This window comes from Hyla sarda, chromosome 3, assembly GCF_029499605.1.
Source record: "Hyla sarda isolate aHylSar1 chromosome 3, aHylSar1.hap1, whole genome shotgun sequence".
NCBI lineage: Eukaryota > Metazoa > Chordata > Amphibia > Anura > Hylidae > Hyla > Hyla sarda.
In genome coordinates this window covers 72,756,415-72,780,525 of record NC_079191.1, presented here as the reverse complement: position 1 = coordinate 72,780,525, position 24,111 = coordinate 72,756,415, and the positions used below count along the sequence as shown (strand labels likewise).

General features: G+C 40.0%; 1 protein-coding gene across 19 annotated transcripts in view; it reads right to left on the bottom strand.

The window, feature by feature from the left end:
* The window catches only part of KLHL29 (kelch like family member 29), a 917,635-nt gene that overhangs the window by 156,061 nt on the left and 737,463 nt on the right, over positions 1–24,111 (bottom strand). For all 19 annotated transcript variants that reach the window (XM_056564303.1, XM_056564304.1, XM_056564322.1 and 16 more), the window contains 2 exons: positions 12,485–12,684; positions 8,555–8,814 (listed from right to left, as the gene is read on the bottom strand). In XM_056564303.1, coding sequence (XP_056420278.1) covers positions 8,555–8,814; positions 12,485–12,684 — 460 coding nt within the window. The remainder of the gene's footprint in view (positions 1–8,554; positions 8,815–12,484; positions 12,685–24,111) is intronic.

Below are 24,111 nucleotides of genomic sequence, written 5' to 3'. Positions count from 1 at the left end.
GTAATAATACTTAATACATTCTAATTTCTATCTTTTTATTCACATCAGAAACCCCATCATTAGGCTGACAGTCACAGTAAGTTTGTAGAAAGTTGTCAAAGTCAGGACTTCGTATTTTGTGAATGATAAAATGATGATTGTGCGAATAAATGAAGTGTTCAGAAGACTATGGCGTTCCAGATGTCACCGTCGATACGCTTAAAGGGGTCACAAATAATCCAATAATAGCAAATTAAATATGGTGGTTGCCATGGAAACGTGGCAGAGGTTCTGAGAAAATAATTACTGGCCTGCCGGTAATAATGGTGTTTAAATCATGTTTTTTAACAATGCCAGGATAGGTACAGCTGGTAATTACCGCATTACAATTTGCATTTTTATTGTCCGATCATTGAAAACGCATTACATATCATTTTAGGATTAGATTTCGACACGACCAATTTTTTTTCCGACACCTCTGAAGTGGAATATCAGTGGGGCATGCAATCCTGTGTCCGGATATTTCTAAAAATCTACTTGACTGACGTTCAGCAATACCTACCCTCCAACGTCAGTTCAGCTACGTAGTGCTAATAACCAACCATTGTGAGTGACGCAGATCCATAACACAGAGTGATTCCAATAGTTCAGACATTTCACATATCTCCTCACATCCTATGTCGTGAACACCATGGTACAATTAAATAGGCGTTTACCCCTTGAAGGGGTACTGCCGTGGAAAACTATTTCTTTCAAATCAACTGGCTCCAGAAAGTTAAAGGGTAGCTCCCACCATCCTATATATTTTTTTTCTGTCCCTGCCTATTGCCTATCTATCCCTAACCCCCTCCCTGCTTGAAATTTTTTTTTACTATATTAAAAATAACTTTTTGTCTGCCTGGTAGTGTGCTCACTACCAGGCAGACTTCCCCAGCAGGCACCACGTCACTGATGCAAACCTGGAGTGCTTCTTTCAGTGAAATCCTATTTTCTGACATATTTGTAATAATACTTAATACATTCTAATTTCTATCTTTTTATTCACATCAGAAACCCCATCATTAGGCTGACAGTCACAGTAAGTTTGTAGAAAGTTGTCAAAGTCAGGACTTCGTATTTTGTGAATGATAAAATGATGATTGTGCGAATAAATGAAGTGTTCAGAAGACTATGGCGTTCCAGATGTCACCGTCGATACGCTTAAAGGGGTCACAAATAATCCAATAATAGCAAATTAAATATGGTGGTTGCCATGGAAACGTGGCAGAGGTTCTGAGAAAATAATTACTGGCCTGCCGGTAATAATGGTGTTTAAATCATGTTTTTTAACAATGCCAGGATAGGTACAGCTGGTAATTACCGCATTACAATTTGCATTTTTATTGTCCGATCATTGAAAACGCATTACATATCATTTTAGGATTAGATTTCGACACGACCAATTTTTTTTCCGACACCTCTGAAGTGGAATATCAGTGGGGCATGCAATCCTGTGTCCGGATATTTCTAAAAATCTACTTGACTGACGTTCAGCAATACCTACCCTCCAACGTCAGTTCAGCTACGTAGTGCTAATAACCAACCATTGTGAGTGACGCAGATCCATAACACAGAGTGATTCCAATAGTTCAGACATTTCACATATCTCCTCACATCCTATGTCGTGAACACCATGGTACAATTAAATAGGCGTTTACCCCTTGAAGGGGTACTGCCGTGGAAAACTATTTCTTTCAAATCAACTGGCTCCAGAAAGTTAAAGGGTAGCTCCCACCATCCTATATATTTTTTTTCTGTCCCTGCCTATTGCCTATCTATCCCTAACCCCCTCCCTGCTTGAAATTTTTTTTTACTATATTAAAAATAACTTTTTGTCTGCCTGGTAGTGTGCTCACTACCAGGCAGACTTCCCCAGCAGGCACCACGTCACTGATGCCTTCTGGGGCCGACACTTCCGCCCTTAGTTCATCTACACAGGGGGCCTCCAGCTGTTTCACCACTACAACTCCCAGCTTGCCCTGACATCTATTGGCTGTCAGGGCATGCTGGGAGTTGTAGTAGTGAAACAGCTGGAGGCACCCTGTGTAGATGAACTAAAAGCTAGTGCCATGCGCCGCTACCCCGTTCCCTCCGTCACCCCCCCCCCGTTCTGAAACTCGGAACCCCAGTCTCCTACAACCCCCGTTATAACCACCAACTCCCCTAAACATCTCTCTCCTCCATACTTACTGATACTGCAGAGTCCGGCAGCGGGCGTGATGGGCCAGCGGCGGCGACAACATGTGCGGGAGGAGTGGCCTCCCAGCCAGTGGCCGGGGAGCCAATGCGCTCGCTCCTGCCTGTCTGATCGACAGGCAGGGAGAGAGCACAGTGTGAATGAATTAGGACCGATTGCCCGGCCGCAATCGGTCCGAATTCAGGCGTGACGTCACGCCGTGCTGCAGCCGGCCACTAGGAGGGAGGCCCCTAGTGGCCGGTTTTCAAAGTAAAATTCCCCATGAAAATTAAAAAATAAATAATGAAAATATATTACAGATATGTTGTAATACATAAGTACTGCAACATATCAAAAAATAAAGTTGGTGACAGTGCCCATTTAAACAGATTTGTAAATTACTTCTATTAAAATTTTTTCCAGTACTTATCAGCTGCTGTGTGCTCCACAGGAAGTTAGTGTAGTTATTTTCTGTCTGACAACAGTGCTCTCTAATGACACCCCTGTCCATGTCAGGAACTGTCCGGAGGAGGCAAATGCCTATAGCAAACCTCTTCTGCTCTGGAGTACTCCTTTAAGGACCAGGCTATTTTTCTTTTCTCTTGCCCTTACGTGTAGTAAAACAACATTGTAAACACAATTTACTATTTTGGGGTATGCAACCACAAGTATTAATTTTTATGAATTTAAAGGGGTATTCCGCCCACAGACATCTTATCTCCTATCCTTTGGATAAGATGTCTGATCGCCGGGGTCCCCGCTGGGACCCCCTGCAATCTCCGTGCATGTTACGCCACGCCTCCTCCAGGGTTCCTTTGGATAGGGGATAAGATGTCTGCAGACGGAGCACCTCTTTAATCATGGGGATACATCCACACAAAACAAAATTCTCCCCGTTGTTTTTTATTGGTTTGTATGTATGCATATATTTATCTATTTATTTTATCATTCATATTTTTTATTTGAACCTGTATATTGATGTTGACTGCAATTTATTATTTTTTTATTTCTTTAAAGTGTACCTGTCATTTATAAAAACTTTTGACATGTCACAGAGACATATCAAAAGTCTTAATTGGTCATGGTCTCAGTGCTCCCCAGCCTTTATAAATGACAGGTACCCTTTAAAGTATAGGATTCTACCACATAGGGTTGCCAAATATGTAGATATTTTTAATGTTACATACCAGTGACAGTTACCACTCGGGTATCGCAGGGGGCAGTATTTGTCCCTCTCATTTTGACCATTTTTTACAGGTTTTTCAGAATTAGTAACATAGCCCCATTCTTGCAGAAACAGCACCCCTCTTGTCTTTAGGTTGTGTGTAGTATTGCTGCTCCATTTTATTGAAGTGAAAGGAGCTGAGTTGTAATACTATTGTTTTTTTGGATCCTGGATAACTATTTGATGATCTTACAGAACAGATTTTCAATATATACATATAAACATAGAATGTGTCAGCAGATAAGAACCATTCGGCCCATCTAGTTTGCCCAATATTCTAAATATCTTTAAAAATCCCTGGATCTATCTTATATGAAGGATAGCCTTATGCCTATCTCTATCTTATATGAAGGATAGCCTTATACCTATCTCTATCTTATATGAAGGATAGCCTTATGCCTATCTCTATCTTATATAATGGATAGCCTTATACCTATCTCTATCTTATATGAAGGATAGCCTTATACCTATCTCTATTTTATATGAAGGATAGCCTTATACCTATCTCTATCTTATATGAAGGATAGCCTTATGCCTATCTCTATCTTATATAATGGATAGCCTTATACCTATCTCTATCTTATATGAAGGATAGCCTTATACCCATCTCTATTTTATATGAAGGATAGCCATATACCTATCCCTATCTTATATGAAGGATAGCCATATACCTATCCCTATCTTATATGAAGGATAACCTTATACCTATCACTTTCTTATATGAAGGATAGCCTTATACCTATATCTATCTTATATGAAGGATAGCCTTATACCTATCTCTATCTTATATGAAGGATAGCCTTATACCTATCTCTATCTTATATGAAGGATAGCCTTATGCCTATCTCTATCTTATATGAAGGATAGCCTTATGCCTATCTCTATCTTATATAATGGATAGCCTTATACCTATCTCTATCTTATATGAAGGATAGCCTTATACCTATCTCTATCTTATACGAAGGATAGCCTTATACATATCTCTATCTTATATAATGGATAGCCTTATACCTATCTCTATCTTATATGAAGGATAGCCTTATACCTATCTCTATCTTATATAATGGATAGCCTTATACCTATCTCTATCTTATATGAAGGATAGCCTTATACCTATCTCTATCTTATATAATTGTTAGCCTTATGCCTATCTCTATCTTATATGAAGGATAGCCTTATACTTATCTCTATCTTATATGAAGGATAGCCTTATACCCATCTCTATCTTATATAAAGAATAGCCTTATACCTATCTCTATCTTATATGAAGGATAGCCTTATACTTATCTCTATCTTATATAATGGATAGCCTTATATCTATCTCTATCTTATATAATGGATAGCCTTATACCCATCTCTATCTTATATGAAGGATAGCATTATACCTATCTCTATCTTATATGAAGGATAGCCTTATACCTATCTCTATCTTATATAAAGGATAGACTTATACCTATCTCTATCTTATATAAAGAATAGCCTTATACCTATCTCTATCTTATATGAAGGATAGCCTTATACCTATCTCTATCTTATATGAAGGATAGCCTTATACTTATCTCTATCTTATATGAAGGATAGCCTTATACCTATCTCTATCTTATATGAAGGATAGACTTATGCCTATCTCTATCTTATATGAAGGATAGCCTTATACTTATCTCTATCTTATATGAAGGATAGCCTTATACCTATCTCTATCTTATATGAAGGATAACCTTATACCTATCTCTATCTTATATGAAGAATAGTCTTATACCTATCTCTATCTTATATAAAGAATAGCATTATACCTATCTCTATATTATATAAAGAATAGCCTTATACTTATCCCATCTAAGCTTAAACTCCTTCACTGTATTTGCAGCGACCACTTCTGCAGGAAGGCTATTCCATGCATCCACTACTCTCTCAGTAAAGTTATACTAAGTTATACTGAGCTCTGTGAGGGCATGTTTGCAAGACTAAAATCTGTCTCGATTTGGACACAAATTCCTACATCCGAAATTGCGCACTTTTGCATGAAAAACCATCTTCAATGGGGAATTTTACACCAAGCTAAAAAATCCTTGCAGCTTTCAAAGACCACCGCATGGATTCTTTTTTAACATGCCACTTTTTGAGTATTTCTGCACGGATTCTCCTAGAAATCTGCAGCACATTCTACACAGATTTCAAATGTGGATTTCATCCGAATTTCGCCAGAGGATTTTCCCATGTGAACTGTGCCTATGGTCATCACTATGGGGGAGGATAATATTACAGGTGGAGAAACCCTGACTATAGAGTTTGAGGTTAATTCCATACAACACCATAAAATGTAGACTACTTTCTAGAAATTGGCAGAAATTGGGTTTCTGCTTTGAACAGGATTGTGGTTAAAGCAGTGTTCCCCAAGCCGGGTGCCTCCAGCTGTTGCAAAACCACAACTCCCAGCATGCCCGGACAGCCTTCGGCTGTCCGGGCATGCTGGGAGTTGTAGTTTTGCAACAGCTGGAGGCACCCTGCTTGGAAAACACTGTTCTAGATTAAGATCAGAATTCACAGTTATTCTTAATAAAAGAGTTGGGAACGTGAAGGATATTGCTTACAATTAGCAGCGCTGAAGGAAAATGTGACTGCGGACTGCATGATGACAAATGCTGGAGAATACACAATTTCTATAATGGATATTTTTATTTTTTTACTGGGAACTCATGAGTTACAGGGAAAGTAGCAGAGCCGCAATTGTTTATAACGCTACAATAAAGCTAGAGTTATAGAGACGCTGGCTTAAAAAATACGATATTTTACAAAGAAGAGAAGTCGAGAAGGTTGAGTAAAACTAGAAGTAGTGTTTTTTTCCCCCTGGTTTGCCTGGTTTTCCTCTGGTTTCTTTAGGATCAAACAAGGAAAAAAAAAAAAACACAGAGCAATGACCAGTTAATCAGTTTGGGTCTGCACAAGAGTCAACAGATGTATAGGAATAATCTAAAAGCTAAGGCTATGTTTACACTGTGAAACTTAACCTCTTAAGGACGCCGGGCGTATGCATCCGCCCTGCATCCCGGGTCCTTAAGGACGTAGGGCATATGGATCATTCAAATCAAATCATTCAGCAGGCATTCCGGCACATCGTTGAGGGGGTTCCTGAGACACCCCCCCCCCCCCCCCCCTATGTCGGCGATCGCAGAAAATCGCATGTCAATTCAGACATGCGATTTTCTGCTATTCCGGGCTGATCGGGTCTCTGGTGACCCGATCACCCGGAAAATAGGGATGATCGGAGCTGTCAGGGACAGCCCCGATCATCCTGAGGGCTAGGAGTGAGGTCGCAGTGCTGCGATCTCCTCCTATACCCTGCCATTGGTCAGAACTGATTCTGACCAATGGCAGGGCAGGACTTCCCACTTCCCACTCCTGGATGTCTAGGGGAACATGGGAAGAAGATGGAGGCTGGTACCTGGAGGAGAAGATGCCTGGAGACATCCGAACGTCGCCGGAGACTGCTGTATCCTGTCTCAGGTAGGGAAACCACAGCGTGTGTGTGGGGGGGGGGGGGGGGGGGGGAAATAAAAGTGAAAGTAAAGTGATATTTACTGTGGCAACCACTAGGAAGGCCAAACTGCAACTCCCAGCATGCCCAGACAGCCTTAGGCTCCCCATCTGGGAGTTGTAATTTTGCAACATCAGGAGGGTCACAGTTTGGAGACCACTGTTACAGTGGTGCCCAAACGGTAGCCCTCCAGATGTTGTCAAACTACAACTCTCAGCATGCCTAGACTGCCCAGGCCTGCAGGGAGTTGTAGTTCTGTAACATCTGTCCCTTCAGATTTTGCAATTTTCATGACATTTTTGAAAATTGCTGCTCTACTTTGAAGCCCTCTAAATTTTCAAAAAGCAAAAATATGTCCATTTTATGATGCCAACATAAAGTGGACATATTGTATTTGTGAAGAAAAATAAAATTTATTTGGAATATCCATTTTCCTTACAAGTAGAGAGCTTGAAAAGTTAGAAAAATGCAAAATTTTCAAAATTTTCATGAAATGTGGAGATTTTTCACCATAAAAGGATGCAAGTAACGCCGAAAATGTACCACCAAAATAAAGTAGAATATGTCACGAAAAAAATAAATCTCAGAATATTCGGTAAAAGCGTTTTTGAGTTATTAATTTGTAAAGCGACGGTGGTCAGAATTGCGAAAAAGGGCTCAGTCCTTAAGGTGAAAAAGGGCTACGTTCTTAAGGGGTTAAGCGGACTGTTTCATAACTCCCCTGAATGGCCGAATACTATACAATATGGCTGCTTCCCCCAGAAAGATATACCCTTCAGGAGACTGAAAAAAGCTGGGTGACCAACTATGGGGGAACGGTGGTGGTCATCTGCAAGGTGGTAATGCCTGCTAGGTATAGGAGATGTTTTCCATATTAATATGGACTAAAAACATTTAAGTACATGTGATGTCCCAGTACAGGATATCATCCTACAGTCCTATCAGCTTGAGTCCCTGTATGTCCTCAGGGCTCACCTGCAGTGTTCCCCTATAAAGTGTATAGGTTGTACATAAAGGACCTTTGATATGGTCACATGATTATTTGTCACATGATAATGGTTGTCATATGTTAAGTCACGTGTTTTGTTACCCAGAGAGCACCAGGTGACCAGATGACCCGCAGCTAGCCTATGGGCTCCTTGCTCAGCCCCCTTTATAAGGAAGGGAGGAGCTGCAATCTCACTCTTTCCTGAGGTCAAGTCCAGTCCAGACATCTCAGAGCCAGTGTCCAGCACATCTGGAGGCCTCAAGCCTAAACTATAGCCATAGCGGTCCAAGCGGTCAGACCCCCAGCGATCTAAAACTTATCCCCTATCCGCAAGTTTTCTGCATGATACTTCTCCTTTAACACAAGCCACATTGCTTTACACAATAATCCTACTAATACGAAGACTACTCACTCTATTCATGTATAACAGTGTTTTACAATCAAGGTACCTCCAGCTGTTGCACAACTACAACTCCCAGCATGCCCGGACTGAGTGTTGTAGTTGTGCAACAGCTGGAGGCACACTGGTTGGGAAACACTGCTTTATAATGTCTGTAGACATTGCACAGTATTTATAGGACATATTAGAAGTAATACATGTCTCCCCTTTACCTGTGCTCTGCTAGTCGGGTCTTTCTTGATCCACCTGATCACCGTCTCGTATACCAGCTCCTCAGCTTTGGTGTTCAGGCTGTCGTTGGAAATGTATGAGACGAAGTCTTCTCTGGAAATGTTCAGGATCTCCTCCTGGTTGGCCACCTCGGGGAAATTCTGCAGGGCATATGCCTTGGCCATATTATACAGCTCTACACATTGCATGGCTTCTGCCATGGCCAGGATACCCAGGCAGTTGTTGGCAGTCAGCTGTTTTTCTGCACAGAGAAACATAAGCAGATCACATATATTTTAGGTCGTGCGGCTCCGTGCTGTCACTGTAAGCTCTACATGACGGTAACTCGCCTTATCCCATCTGCTCACTATTAATTATAGAAATGCCGGTGATTATAACTATTTTTCTAACGGGTACAAAAAGCTGGGTGTTATTATGTTACAAAGTCATAATAAACAACAATAATGTGGCTAACACATATCCTAATACCAATTAATCTATGAGCTTTATATACCGTATTTATCGGCGTATAACACACATTTTTTAGGCAAATTTTTTAGCCTAAAGTCTATCTGCGTGTTATACACCGATAAGCCACTGCAGTTCAATTATTTAAAGTGGGCACTTTAAATCAATGAACTGCAGTGGCTTTTGCAGGTCCGGAGACCTGCCCTCGCTGCCCGATTCTCTGCCACTGCCTATCCTGGGGTCCAGAGACTGCCGGCACCTCTGCCTCATTGCCTCCCCCATCCCCGATATTTCTGACCCCGCAGAAGTCCCCAGGAAAGGCAGGGGGAGAGAGCCCGTCGCTGCCCGCTTCTCTCCCCCTGCCTTTCCTGGGGTCTAGAGCCCTACTGCCACCGCTTCTCTCCCCCTGGCTATCGGTGCCACTGCCCCATTGCCGGTGCCGCTGTCCCATTGCCTCCCCCATCCCCGCTTTTATAATTACCTGTTGCCGGGGTCGGGTCCGCGCCGCTTCTGGCTCCGGTGTGGCATCTCCTGCACCGTTACTATGTGCTGCGCAATGACGAGTGGCGTCGCGTTGAAGACGTCACTCGCCATTGCGCCTCGCAGCGCATAGCTACGAAACAGGAGACGCCACACCGGAGCCAGAAGCGGCGCGGACCCGACCCCGGCAACAGGTAATTATAAAAGCGGGGATGGGGGAGGCAATGGGGCAGCGGCGCAGGCAATGGGGCAACGGCACCGTTAGCCAGGGGGGAGAGAAGCGGCGTCAGCAGGGATCTAGACCCCAGGAAAGGCAGGGGGAGAGAAGCAGGCAGCGACGGCCTCTCCCCCTCTGCCTTTCCTGGGGGCTTCTGCGGGGTCAGAAACAGTGTATCGGGGTATACACATGCACACACGCACCCTCATTTTACCAAGGATATTTGGGTAAAAAACTTTTTTTACCCAAATATCCTTGATAAAATAAGGGTGCGTGTTATAGGCCAGTGCGTTGTATACCCCGATAAATACGGTAATATTTATCCCCATCCTCATCCCATGGCCCTGCCGGTCCATTCCTCTCAGGTCACTGTGTCCAACAAGATCAACACACTTGTCTGCTGCTGCTGTAACCATTCTCATGATCTGATTGGCTATAGAGTGCCCAGCCCCCAGTGACATCATACCTTCAAGTGGTAATCCGCAGGAAAACATTTTTTTATTTTTATTTTAAAATCAACTGGTGGCAGAAAATTAAACATATTTGTAAATTACTTCTATTAAAAAATCATAATCTTTCCAGTACTTATCAGCTGCTGTATACTACAAAGGAAGTTATTTTCTTTTTGAATTTCCTTTCTGTCTGACCACAGTGCTCTCTGCTGACACCTCTGTCAATTTTAGGAACTGTCCGGAGCAGAAGCAAATCCCCATAGCAAACCTATTCTGCTCTGGACAGTTCTTGATACAGACAGAGGTGTCAGCATAGAGCAATAGAGCACTTTGGTCAGACAGAAAGGAAATTCAAAAAGAAAAGAAGTTCCTGTGGTGCATACAGCAGCTGATAAGTACTGGAAGTATTAAGATTTTTTTATAGAAGTAATTTAAAAATATGTTTAACTTTCTGGCACCAGTTGATTAAAAAAAAAAATTTCCAATGGAGTACCCCTTTAATGTCCACAGTAAGTGCCACCTCATCCTCTATGTTCAATTTTGGTGTGGAATCCAATTCCGTGTTGGAAGATCCGCTACGGAACTTCTGTAGTGTGCACTGAGCAGCAGACTCCCATTAAGACCAATGGGTGTCTTCTGTAAGAGGAATTCCATCGTATGAATAGACCCTAAGATAAGACTCACTAGGGTTTATTTGTAGGCTATAACCATGTTGATACATAGATCTGCATAGAAGCTGCAGACCTAAAAAGGTAGTACATTTTCATAACAGTTCTATGTTGCTTCTTTTTGGGAAAAAAAACTATTTAAGGTGGACATACAGTACCCTTTAGAACAAAAGAAGGTTTCCATATTGGATGACAAACCTTATTCTAAATCACAGTTTTTTCACCCTAATGACATATTAGCAGGGAATATACAGAGAAACAGAAAGCAAGAAAGCACTGTTAGGGTAAACACACATTAGCCTGATTTCTGCTGATTTCATGTGCGGATTAAAGTATTAGTAAAGTAAAGTACTTTTTGAATCTCATCTACACATAGCGAAAACATTTCTTAAAGGGGTACTCCGATGCAAAAAAAATTTTTTTAAATCAACTGGCTCCAGAAAGTTAAACAGATTTGTAAATGACTTCTATTTCAAAATCGTAATCCGCTGCTGTATACTACAGAGGAAGTTCTTTTCTTTTTGAATTTCCTTTCTGTCTTACCACAGTGCTCTCTGCTGACACCTTTATCCATGTCAGGAACTGTCCAGTGCAGGAGAGGTTTTCTATGGGGATTCGTTTCTACTCTGGACAGTTCCTGACATGGAAAGAGGTGTCAGCAGAGAGCACTGTGGTCAGACAGAAAAGAAATTCAAAAAGAAAAGAACTTCCTCTGTAGTATTCAGCAGCTGATAAGTACTGGAAGGATTAAGATTTTTAAATAGAAGTCAATTACAAATCTCAAATACAAAAGAAAACCGAATTCCATCTGCTTTATGGAATAAAGACGTTACTTTTGGGATCTACAATGTGGTGAGTGCGATTCTTTCACCTTTCTACTGCCATTGTAAATTACAAATCTGTTTGACTTACTGGCACCAGTTGATTTAAAAAAAAAATTTCCACCAGAGTACCCCTTTAAATCTCATCTACTGTACACACAGCGGAAACCTGCCTGTCAAAAATTGCACTGCGGTGCAAATTTTAAGTTCTGCAGCATGTCATTTAATGCTGCGATTTTGTCACCATTGAAATAAACCTGCAAGGTACAATCTGCACCAAATCTGCAGCATTTACGCAGCAAATCCAATTTTTTCATACCTAATCAGCGTGTGTGTTTACCCTAACAAAGCTGACTTAATGTAATAAAATAAAAATATACACAATACTCACATCTTCAATCACCTGCCGCTTCAGCACTAATACTCTAGTGGTATGTATGTGTGTGTGTTTTTTATTTTTTTATTTTATAAATTTTTTTGTAAAATTATTGACAACCCCTTTACTGTATCACATTGTCACATCACAATGAGTAATCAGGAGTTTTCTTTGAACTACAAGGAATATTAACATTATAATTGCAGCACTACTAAAAAATTGCTGTGTTAAATAATAAACTAAAAGACATAAAAAACAACTAAAACCGACTTGAAATGAATGACCCTATACCCTAACCTTGAGCCAATATGTCCTTGCCCAAATCTGACCATCCTTAAAAAAAAATATTTATATATTTTTTAACATTTTTTTTTTCCAAATGTTAAATGTGAGCAGATATAGGTACAGATCACCCTTAAATCTACAGTACAGAATCATTTTTTGTCCTACCTAAGAACGACACGCAGACTTTACAGAACGTGTGGAACTGGAACTTGCTCGCTGCTTCCAGAAGAATTTTCGCATTGGCTGAATCTATAATCAGGGAACCTGTATAGACAAATTCCAGTAACAGTTCTAAGACTTCCGCATTGATATTGTTCATAGCCAGCTCCAGTTTCTCCCCGTTTTTAGCTTGTTCCTTCGATGACCTGGCAAATACAATGACATTCTTAGAGACCGGTCCATGCACACTGGAGAAACCAACATTTTGCATATCATCATCAACTCCTTGAGGCAGATGGAAGATTATACACCACATTAATATAACTCATCCCTTACTGCATCTGGAAGAGAAGGGTTTTTAGGATCATTCAGCAAAATTGGAAAAAAAAAGAAAAGAAAAAGAAAACAAAAGGAAATAAAACAAAAAACCCAAAAACAAACAAAACATTTTTATTGCTATAGTTATCCGCATTCTCATGCATAAGAGGTTGCATACGTAAGGAGTATGAGGCGACGTTAATGAAAATGGGATACAATGTTAGTTTTCAAAGGGAAACAATACATTTTAATGAGATCATTAATTACCGAGTGTGAGAAAAGCTCTAAAATTGCTCAAGTGAAGCAGATTGTTGATGTATTTGAATATGCATTTGTAACAAGAAAGAATTAAAGAGACACCAAATTAACTTTTCTTGTAATGTTTTCTTTTTCAAATTTTTTTTTTATTTTTTTTCTTCAAAAAGCACTTGACATTTAGATATTGTCTCCTTGCCTGTAGCAAAAAAATGTTACCAGTTCATTTAATCTTTTTGATCTGAATAAATAGTGTCAAATAAAAAATAAAAATCTACAGTAAGTTTAGTTTAGTTTAAAAAATAAATAAAATCTGTTAAGGCATTTCTTTGCCCTTCGGGCTTATGCATATTGTTGTCCTATGTACAGTATTGATGGTTTGTTCCATTACACGCCATATCTTTGATTATATTCCTTTAGGTCAGTTTCACACAAGTGTAATATGGATGTAAGTACTAGCTTCACCATGGGTCTAATGATCATGGGTTTAATAGGTCTAATGATCATGGGTTTAATAGGTCTAATGATCATGGGTTTAATAGGTCTAATGATCATGGGTTTAATAGGTCTAATGATCATGGGTTTAATAGGTCTAATAATCATGGGTTTAATAGGTCTAATAATCATGGTTCAAAAGATCATGGGTTTAATAGGTCTAATGAACATGGGTTTAATAGGTCTAATAATCATGGGTCTAATGGGTTTAATGATCATGGGTCTAATGACTGTGGGACTATTGGGTCTAATGATTGTGGGTCTAATAATCATGAGTCTAATGGGTCTAATGATCATGGGTCTATTGATCGTGGGTCTATTAGGTCTAATGATTGTGGGTCTAATAATCATGCATTTAATGATTATGAGTCTAATGATAATGAGTCTAATGATTATGGGTCTAAGGATCAGGGGTCTAATGATTGTGGGTCTAAGGATCATGGCTCTAATGGGTCTAATGATTACGGGTCTAATGGGTCTAAGGATTATGGGTCTAATGATCTTGGGTCTAATGATTGTGGATCTAATGGTTCTAATAGGTTTAATGATTATGGGTCTAAGGATCATGGGTCAAATGACTATGGGTCTAAGGATCATGGTTCTAATGATCATGGCTATAATGATTATTGGTATAATGATCATGGGTATAATGGGTCTAATGTCCAATAATGATAAGGGGCTATGATGCTGTCAGTTTTTGGGTCATTAGACCCTCAGTCAGACTGGGCAGCCATTACTGCTCTTATACAAGTTGTCATATATTTTTCTTTTGAAAACATAAATCTGCCTAGTAATGAATTCATATTTTCCCTTTTCTTCCTTTAAATCTAGCAGCTACATTATAAATATGTGAAATGGGCCTTAATTGCATTGCTTCTATGGCAAAATTAGGCACCAAATCTAAGCACCATATGACAAGACACAAAGAGCTTACGGCTTGATAATATGGAACCATAGGGATTCTGCATGCCACCTGCTGCTCACTACTCTATGGTGAAGAATATCTTCACTATGACTGCACTGTATATGTGAATGGAAGCATTGTTTACAGCTTGTACCATATGGCAGGACACAGATCACCCTATATCAGGGGTGTAGCTAGGGTCACTAGGTCCTGGCACAAACAAGCCCTCTGTCTTGGCCAGGGCATTAAGATACAGGGCTAAGGCAGGATAAAGGGCACCTTAGCTATCTGTCCTATAATTGCCACATTGTTGCATTTCTGAACTGAAAAGAAGATTTGCTTCTTAGATTGCCAGGAAAAATTGTTGAAAACTAAAAAAATTGCTGTATTCTGATCATTTTCCTGTTGTCTGAAAAAGTACATTTTCAAAAAACGTCATGGTTTATATATTGTTCATTTTGTTCGGTGTCATTTTTTTTTTTAACATATGACAATATGACAACCAAACAAAAATTGATTGCAGGTTCTCTAAAGCTGATAACCGATTGGCTGTTGAGTGTTACTGCTAATCATAGCCCATTCTTTCCCTTATTAGAGATTAGAATTATGCAGCCAATAACTAGTTTTGCTGATAAAAACAGGAAAATGGCAATTGATAGGCAGCTTATTAACATAAAGACTCAATATCACAATTTGTTCTTTCTTTTTATTACCAGCACCAAATGCCTAATCCCTAAAGAAATACCTTTACATAAAACATGGCAAATGGACATATGTTCACAAAAAGCTAACCATAATTTGGGGCCATCTGTTTAATTTTATTGTACTATTTATATTACTGTTTATATTTGTATTATTTGTTGTATTACCTTGATGGTTTTATGGTATCTTTTTTTATATATTTTTTTCAAATCTAATAGAATTACATAGGGAGTGTCATGGTGACATTGAAGTCAGGCAACTTTCCCCATTTCAGCTTTGGGTCATTTCTGACAAGCTGGTTGCTAGATATACACTGCTTAACAACCATATATCTTGTAATGATGTTGACAGACAGTCAGTGCTTAGCAACCAGTCTGTATTAAACTACTCAGGTCTTCAGTCCCATGAACATCAAGCAAAATTGCAAGGAGTCATGAAAAGACAGGCCTTATTTCCCATGGCAACCAATCAGAACTCGTTTTTTTTCTTTCTTTAAGGAAACAAATAAGAGCTCTGGTTAGCTGCTTCAGGCAACAAGGCCTTATAACTAAAAGAGACCTAATCTACCATATACAACCTGATAATATCATTGAGTCATAACTGTGGTTAGGTGGACCTAAGGAGTTTTTCCATTTCTCAAAATTGGAAAAATTGTCTCTGTACAGTAACAAGCCCCATTTCTTAGTTGCACCTTTATTGTACTGTACAACACCGACCAAAAAATCTATACTATCACATCATGCAAAAGGGGCAGCTACCACTCAATGGATTTCCCAAAAATTATTTTTTTTTCCTATTTTGAATTATGGGGTTAATTTATTTTATCTGTCTTAAATTCCCAATTTTTTCTCTCTCTCTTGATGTTCCCTTAGCTTAAGGTATGTGGATTTATACTAGCCTAAAGTTTGACCAAGCAAGAGTTGAAAGAAGTAAAAAAAAAAAAAGTATATAAAAGAAGCCTGCGCCGCTCTGGGAAATATAAAGATAGAATAAGAGATAGCAAATCAATCAAACTAAAAGCAAAGCACTACAAGGGGACAAATTCTAGGCCCCGTCTGGTGCATGAAGGTGCTTTGGCAGCTCTGGGCTGTATGATAGGAAGAGAAAGTGATATACTTTTAGCTTTTCTTTTCAGAATCGACTCGCTTTGACCTGTGATCTTTAAACAGGCTCTGATATAGCGTCAAGATATATAAAATAAAACGGTGTCTTTCATCAGACTTTTTGATTTTTTTTCCAAGGTTATATGTTAAGAAAAGACGTTTTTGTTCTAAAAATATATTGTTCCCTTTAGGCACTAAAAGAAAAGACCTCAGTGACACAGCTTTGAAAACAGAATATGAGACAAGATAGACAGACAAATGGTTAGAGAGCCAAGGAGAGGGGAGAGGGAGGGAGGGAGTCACCCAGATCTCCCACACGAAGCCAGAAGCCATCCTTAAGGAGTTTTCAAGTCTGTTTTCCTGCATAAAGTGCTAAATCATTTGAAATCAAGATATTGCCTGCATTTGGAAGTGTGCATTAGTGCATAGGGAAACTATAGTGACTGTCACGACCGGATAGGCCTGAAAGAGTAAACAAATAGTAAGAGAGTTTGATAACGGAGAGAAAAAAAAAAGAAGGGGGGGGAAAGCAAGACGTTATTTGGAAAAAATATGGATATTAACAAAGCACATGGCCGAACCATAGACAATGCTTTCCTGAACTCTGTTTAGACGTCTGCAACATCCTAAAAGAACTGACGTTAACATTATGGATTTCTAGCTGGCTACATTTTTCACAAGTCGACGATAGGAAATTAAATGAAAACGTCTTTGGTCTCGGGTTCTTCTATACCGAACATAATGCTTTTCTTGTAGGCTGAATTAATAATCTAGCTAGAGCTATAACAGTTTACTGTAACAAGGTGTAAATTAGAAGTAAAAAAAAGTGTGAAAAATTAGAGGGTGTTGGGTGCGCACAGTCACTGTTAATGAATATATAAATACGCAAAAGCCTATGTTGGTTTAATCACACATACACATGCACACAATGAATATACAATCTCACTCACAGGGCAACACACAATATAGAACAAATAGGTTCCCATTGAGTGCTGGTCATAATATGGAACCATTGTGGGACAAAAGCATCCAGTGACTGTTAACTCATCCAAGAAAAATTATTTCGACACTGAGCATGTATATGCAGGTCTGTGAAGGTCCCAGCGCAAACATATGGGGGGCACATGGGAAACAGTAGTACTAGTTATAATATTGTTCCCATAGAGCCTAAATAATACCCCCTTGGGTGCCAATTAACATAGACAATACAATGTTAACATAATTATGCCATAAAGAAAATGCATAACTGTGTCCCACTATTTCAAAATAATACCAAAACAAGAAACATAATGTAAGTTTGGCCTATGGTTGGGACAGGAAGGTGAAAGCTCTCAAGTGCTGCCTTGTGCCAATTCTAGCTCACCATGTATCACATAAATTCTGGTGCTTTTAATCGGTTTAGTCCTGCTACATTAACCTGGCTTATGTGTCTGCTACCTCAAGCCCTAGACCTTATGAGTCCTGTAGGCACCTGAGCCATTGTTGCCCTGCTTGGCCTTGAATGGTTTCCAGCACTATAAAAAAAAAATTGTATTAACTGTATTAATAATGATTAGTAAAGGATCTGGGTCCTCCAGTCCTGCTTTGCAGGTATGTTTATTACTGATCCGTATTGAAATGTAGTTACTTTTATTATACTCACTCTCCAGGTCAATGTCCCTCATGATATCAGGGTTGGCAGCAGACACCTGAGTATGACAGATGGAACCTGCTTAACTAATTCAGAGCTGTCAATTCTAATTGAAACCCTTGCACTGATGCACTATGAAAGGGAATTGATATTCTTCACCTCTTTGCAGAATACCAATTGGGTTGAGGTTGTGGGCTGAAGGTGTGACCTGGGCAACCAGTGGCTTGTTGGCTTTTCTGGAATTATACAGTGACAAAATACAGCTGCCAGCACGCATCCACTGGTAGCCACTGGTTGGTTTTTACAACAACCCACTAAATATGGTGTCAGAACTAATAACGCTCAGTTATTAGGGGAGAGTTCACACCCTGTTGACAACTTAGCAGTGGTTACCATCCCCTTGATAGTCTATGGATATTTTTGAAGTCTATGGCCTGTGAACTGTTTTCAGCTAAGTGTGAACCTGAACATTTTCCTTATAAAGAACTGGGCTGTAAAGAATGCCCAGCAGCTTATTAGCATATAGAGTGCCGGAACTGGCAGTGCAGATACGTAGCGAAGGTGGAGACTAAGGAAAACAACGGTAGATTAATCAGTGTTGCATTGGCTTCCGGTGGATGCTGACACATGGATTGGTCAGATGGCATCACAGATCACTTTATGCTAACAAGCCACCGAAAACCAAAACCCCACTGCACTATAGGGGAGATTTATCAAAACCTGTCCAGAGGAAAAGTTGCTAAGTTTCCCATAGCAACCAATCAGATCCCTTCTTTCATTTTTTAAAAGGCCTGTGAAAAATGAAAGAAGCGATCTGATTGGTTGCTATGGGCAACTCAGCAACTTTTCCTCTGGACAGGTTTTGATAAAGTATATGTGTAAATAAAATACACTGCAGAACCGGTGACAGCCCAGGGGACTAAACAAGCAGTAACTGATAAACAAAATGGCACCCAGACATTTGTCACTCTCCAAAGTTGAACAAACTCTTCTACCAGCTGTATTTAGCGCCACTATTTTTTCCCCTCGGTGCTAGTTTTGATGGCCCTGTCGTCATGTTCAGATTTGTAGTCAACAACCAGCATACAGGATATATTGTCACTGTAAATCAAATGTAACCAGTAAATAATTCCCTAGGGCTGTTCTCCTATTTTAAGTTTTAAGAAAGTTGTCAGATAATATCCATCTTTCTTGATCTGACAAAAGGGTAAATCGAAATAAATGCTCTTTTTTGGGAAGGAGGACTTCTATTTCCTGGTGATGATATATATATATATATATATATATTTTTCTTACTTGGAGGGGATATACTATCTAACCTTAAATTTGCTTATATATTTGCTTCTGCAGAAAGAAGATCAACAATAAAACAATATAACAAAAAACAATAAACTACAATAATAAATAAGAAAAACAATAAGAAACAATAAAATGAAGTCAACAAAAAATGAAGACCCCGGTTGTGTCTGTACACTGCCAATTACATCAAAAGCATCTCCTTGACACTACATCTGGTTAGCGGAGCTGGAAACAAAGAGTTCCTGTCTTTTCGGATAACTTTCTCAGCATTCAATAATATTTATTTTTTAAACGCTTCATCCAGGAACTGACATAATCTCCTCCTCATATTTGATTTTGATGTAACCCGTTTTATATCGCCTTGATAAATGCATTACTCTGAGTTTGCGATACACATCAAGCATTTAAGGGGCAGAGTTCGTAGGAAATCCTGTAAAGTAAGCAAGCAAGTACGGGAAGGAATATTTCATGAAAAATAATGCCCCATGAGAAGGGAACAGTGCAGCATTAAAAGGGTTCCGCACAATTAGCGCCTCTAATTACCAGTCCTCAGAACTATTTTCTGTAAGTGTAATCAAGTCTGTTTCTACTTTCTTGTAATAACCACAGCGTGAATGGAGGATGACTGCACTACAGGATTAAATGCTTCAGAATACTGCATTAGAGCATAATGCGGAAACCAGGCTTTAAAGGGGTTATCCCAACACCCAAAGTTATCCTTTATCCACTGGATAGGAGATTGGAGTGGGCCAAACGGTTGGACCATTTTTTTGAAAGCCCTATAGAAAATTAATAGGAAAGAGGTAAGGTCATAATAACCTTGGAAAATGGAACATCAGTAGGGGCGCAGACCTCAGCAAGTGCTGACCAGGACCTCAGGTCCTGGTCGGCACTTGCTGAGGTCTGCGCCCCTACTGATGTTCTATTTCCAAGGTTATTCTGACCTTACCTCTTTCCTGCTCTACACCGGACTCTCCTGCAGAAAATCCGGAGGAACCAGGAGGCTGCAACCGATCATCACCTATCACAAGCCATCACAGATGTTATGCTCTCAGCATAACATTCCAAGGTAAGGGTCCAACCAGTTGGCCCTATTATGCTGACTTGTTTTTGTTATACTCCTAGTTGATGTGCACGAGGTGCGCACCGGACTTTTTTTCTTTTTGTATCTACTATAGAAAATTAATGGAGCACTGGGCGCCAATTTGGGGTGTAATTGTCCTCCATTCTCGGGATTGGGGGGGTTCCACCGATCAGCTAGTCCACAGGATTGGGGATTACTTTGGATCCTGGAATAACCCCATACTTTAACACCCAGAGACAAACATATATACAAATAAAGTATTACATTTAGTCTCTTCCTTCATGTGGCTCCTAAGTATCACAGGGATCTTGTTCTACAAATAGGTTTGGGTCCCACCTATCAGACATTTTTGGAATATCCTGTAGATGTACTATACAAGTCTGTAAGCAGAATACCCTTACTATGTGCTACTTATAATAACAGCGTCTTATGTGGTAGAAGAACCAAACCATTCATTTTAAAGAAAAGGGGGCTCAAACCCGGAAATAAAGTTGGGTGCTACTTTCAGTGTAAAAGACTAAACAACACACTAGAAAAGCTTACATTGAATGAAAGTGCTCACCACTGAGTAGATTTAAGCATCATTAAATCTTTATTATGCACAATACACAAAAATACCACACACAGAACCACACAATGGGTTCTGAGGAAGTCGCTAGGCAAGCAACGGAACGCGCATGGTTCCTTTGTGGCCCCGTCCTCCGTGCATCCTCTGCATTGCAATTCCTTCCAATCTGCTATACATATTTTTATGCTTACTATGATTACTACTGCTTATCTTTAAAGTGTGTATTGCTTAGGACAGGCTGCATTACTATTAGTGTACTTCATAAATTACTTTTGCCATCTTTGCTATATATTTTGATTCATTTACCAACTGTCCTTGCTATACATTTTTATTTTATTTTTATAAGTACTTCACATATCCCTTGTATTTGTTTGCATACAATTCTGGTTGGATGCATTATTGTGTTATATTTTATAGGACGGGGACACTTTCCTAGGGGAGGGGGTTCATGACCCCTCTCCAGGGTTGTGCTGATGCTCTTTGTGAGCTCTTTTAATTGGTTTTAAACTGTTCCCCTATTATTCTGTGTGTGATATTTTTGTGTATTGATTGCATAATAAAGATTTTCTGATACTTAAATGGTGTGCACTTTCTAGTGTGTACTCAATGGTGTGCACTTTCTAGTGTGTTGTTATGTGGTAGAAGGCCCCTCATGCACAAGAGCCTGGGTGTGACTGCTAATTCCACACCCCTATAGCTATGCACCTGACTATACATGCATGCATGTGTTTGACCATACATGCATGTGTTTTGGGATAGGTGGGCATCCAAAGCAGTTAGACCCCCCTACTGATAAGACTGGTAAGGTATTTCCAATGAACATGTCATAAATGTCTGTGATGTTTCATGGAAAGCAAAATTAAACACATCAGAGGCTTTGGGCCAATTTCTCAATCTGTCTGAGGACACAAACTGTCTTATTTGTCCACAGCAACCAATCACAGCTCAGCTTTTATTTTTCCAGTGCTTGTGAAAGCTGAGCTGTGATTGGTTGCTATGAGCAACAATCTGTCTGGGGATGCCAGTTTGCATCCCCAGACAGATTGATAAATCTGCACCATAGTATTTAAGACGGGCCAACAGAAAACAAGTGCTGATCGTCACTTCTTTTTTTGCTACATCTTCACAAGGGTGCTGGGCCGTAAGGACAAATGCCGATAGTAATAATTTATTTTGCTGAAAAAGATACTATCATCTCATCAGCTGATTTCTGGTGCTTTAACATGGGCCGATTATTGGGAACCAGTATTCCTAGGAATACTCATGTGCCCGATAATCGGTCCAGGTAAAAGGGCATTAGGTGTCGCCTAGCAACAGATGAGTCAGCAGATCACTTTACTGGAGGTACAGAGTAGGCTCATGTCTAGACCAAAGTAGTCACCTCTATTCTACCAAAGACATATAGATGGCAAACCACCAGGTCGCCCCTGGAAGGAAACATTTTTTAAAAATGGTCAGGGTGCTTTAAAAATAAAAATAAATAATGCATACCCACTTGCCCCATCCTCTGCCATTTTGACAGTGCCCAGGTCCTCTCTGCTTGGCACTTTCTTGTGACGTACCCAGGAAATGTGCCCACTCAGCTAAGCACTGGCCCAGTGGTTGGTTGCTGGCACTTAAAGAGTGAGGGCCTGGGCACTGTTGGAACCATAGTGGTATCAGCCAGGTATCGCCCCTGGAAATCCGTCTATATGTCTATCTATCTATCTATCTAGCTAATCTTTATGTTTTACAAACCAACCTTACTCCTTAATTAATGTTCAAGCTGAGATTTCCAGAAAAGCTATTAAGACCTAGGCCGGGGCCAGCAGAGCTGAATTTAATGCTTGCAGTTTATTTTTTATTTTTTATCTTTTTACTAGACTAATGAATAATTTATTATACACACAAAGTAAACATTTAAGTATTGCCTCATTTAGGTCTGAATGATTCCTATTCATTTTATTTACAGATGAAATCATTGTGAACTATTTAGTCAGCAGCCGCACAGAAATAGTGGCCTGGAGGTTGGGAAACAAAATGGAAATTCAGAATGTAAACTGAGGCTTCAAAGCTGTCCATTCGGGGGATGAAAAATATTTTATAATATGTTGGGTTCAAGTAGAAAAGAAAGTTTTAATAAGAACACATACGTTCCCCATAGCAACCAGAGTCTAACATTCCACAGATTCAAAACAAGAGGTTGCTAGGGGCCACAGTACTCAAGCAAACTCTCATAGACTACAATAAGGGCAGCCATTATGCAAATTAACTAACACTAGAGCTCTGCCAATGGATTCTCTGGTATACAAGTCATGAAATTTCCTATAAAATATCCAATCCTTATCAACATGGTTTCTCCACAATAATTTTTTATACTTGTTTATGCATATTTGTCATGTCCCACAGCCATTTCTGTGGTCTATATTTATTTAAATTCCTTTTTCTTAAAGGGGTAATCCAGGCAAAAACATTTTATCCCCTATCCAAAGGAAACCTCCGGGTTTCCGGGACTGGGGATGGGATGTCACGCCACGCCCCCTCCATTAATGTCTATAGGAGGGGGCGTGGCGGCCGTCACGCCCCCTCCTATAGACATTAATGGAGGGGGCGTGACGTGACGTCCCATCCCCAGTCCTGGAAACCCGGAGGTTTCTGAAACTGGAGATTTAGCACCTGCATAGAATGCGGGTGCTGCAGGGAGATCGCGGTGGGTCTCAGCAGCGGGCCCCCCGCGATCAGACATCTTATCCCCTATCCTTTGGATAGGGGATAAAATGTTTTTGCCCAGAATACCCCTTTAACAATAAAACTTATATAGTGGAATTAGATTTAGCCCCAAATCCTTCATTTTAAGCTCAGAGAAATATCTTCAGACAGTATATGGCCCAAATACTTTAATGGAAACAAGAGAGCACAGGAGGCCACCCTCTTCATTTCAGTTACTATATTTATTTTACACAAAGACTGGTCAGGCTGGTCAGAGCTTAATAAAGCTTAAAGAACCACTTCCATTCTTCTCCGGTTGTGCTAATTTGACATATTAGAAATTTGGATAAGTGAGGGTTCGGGTCCTCACAGGTTGCTAGAACTCTTCTGCTTCTTTGTTGCACTGTAAAGTATATCGTTAAAGATTCTACAGCCCCGAAACCTCAACAATTTAAGTGCCACAATGTCTGTCCCCCTAAACAATCAGCACCCCCACAACATGTATGTGGGGGTCCGATTGGTTTGTTTGTCGTAGGTCCTCTCACCTGCTCCGTGCAGGACACAGCTCCAATTTGCCGATAGAGCCT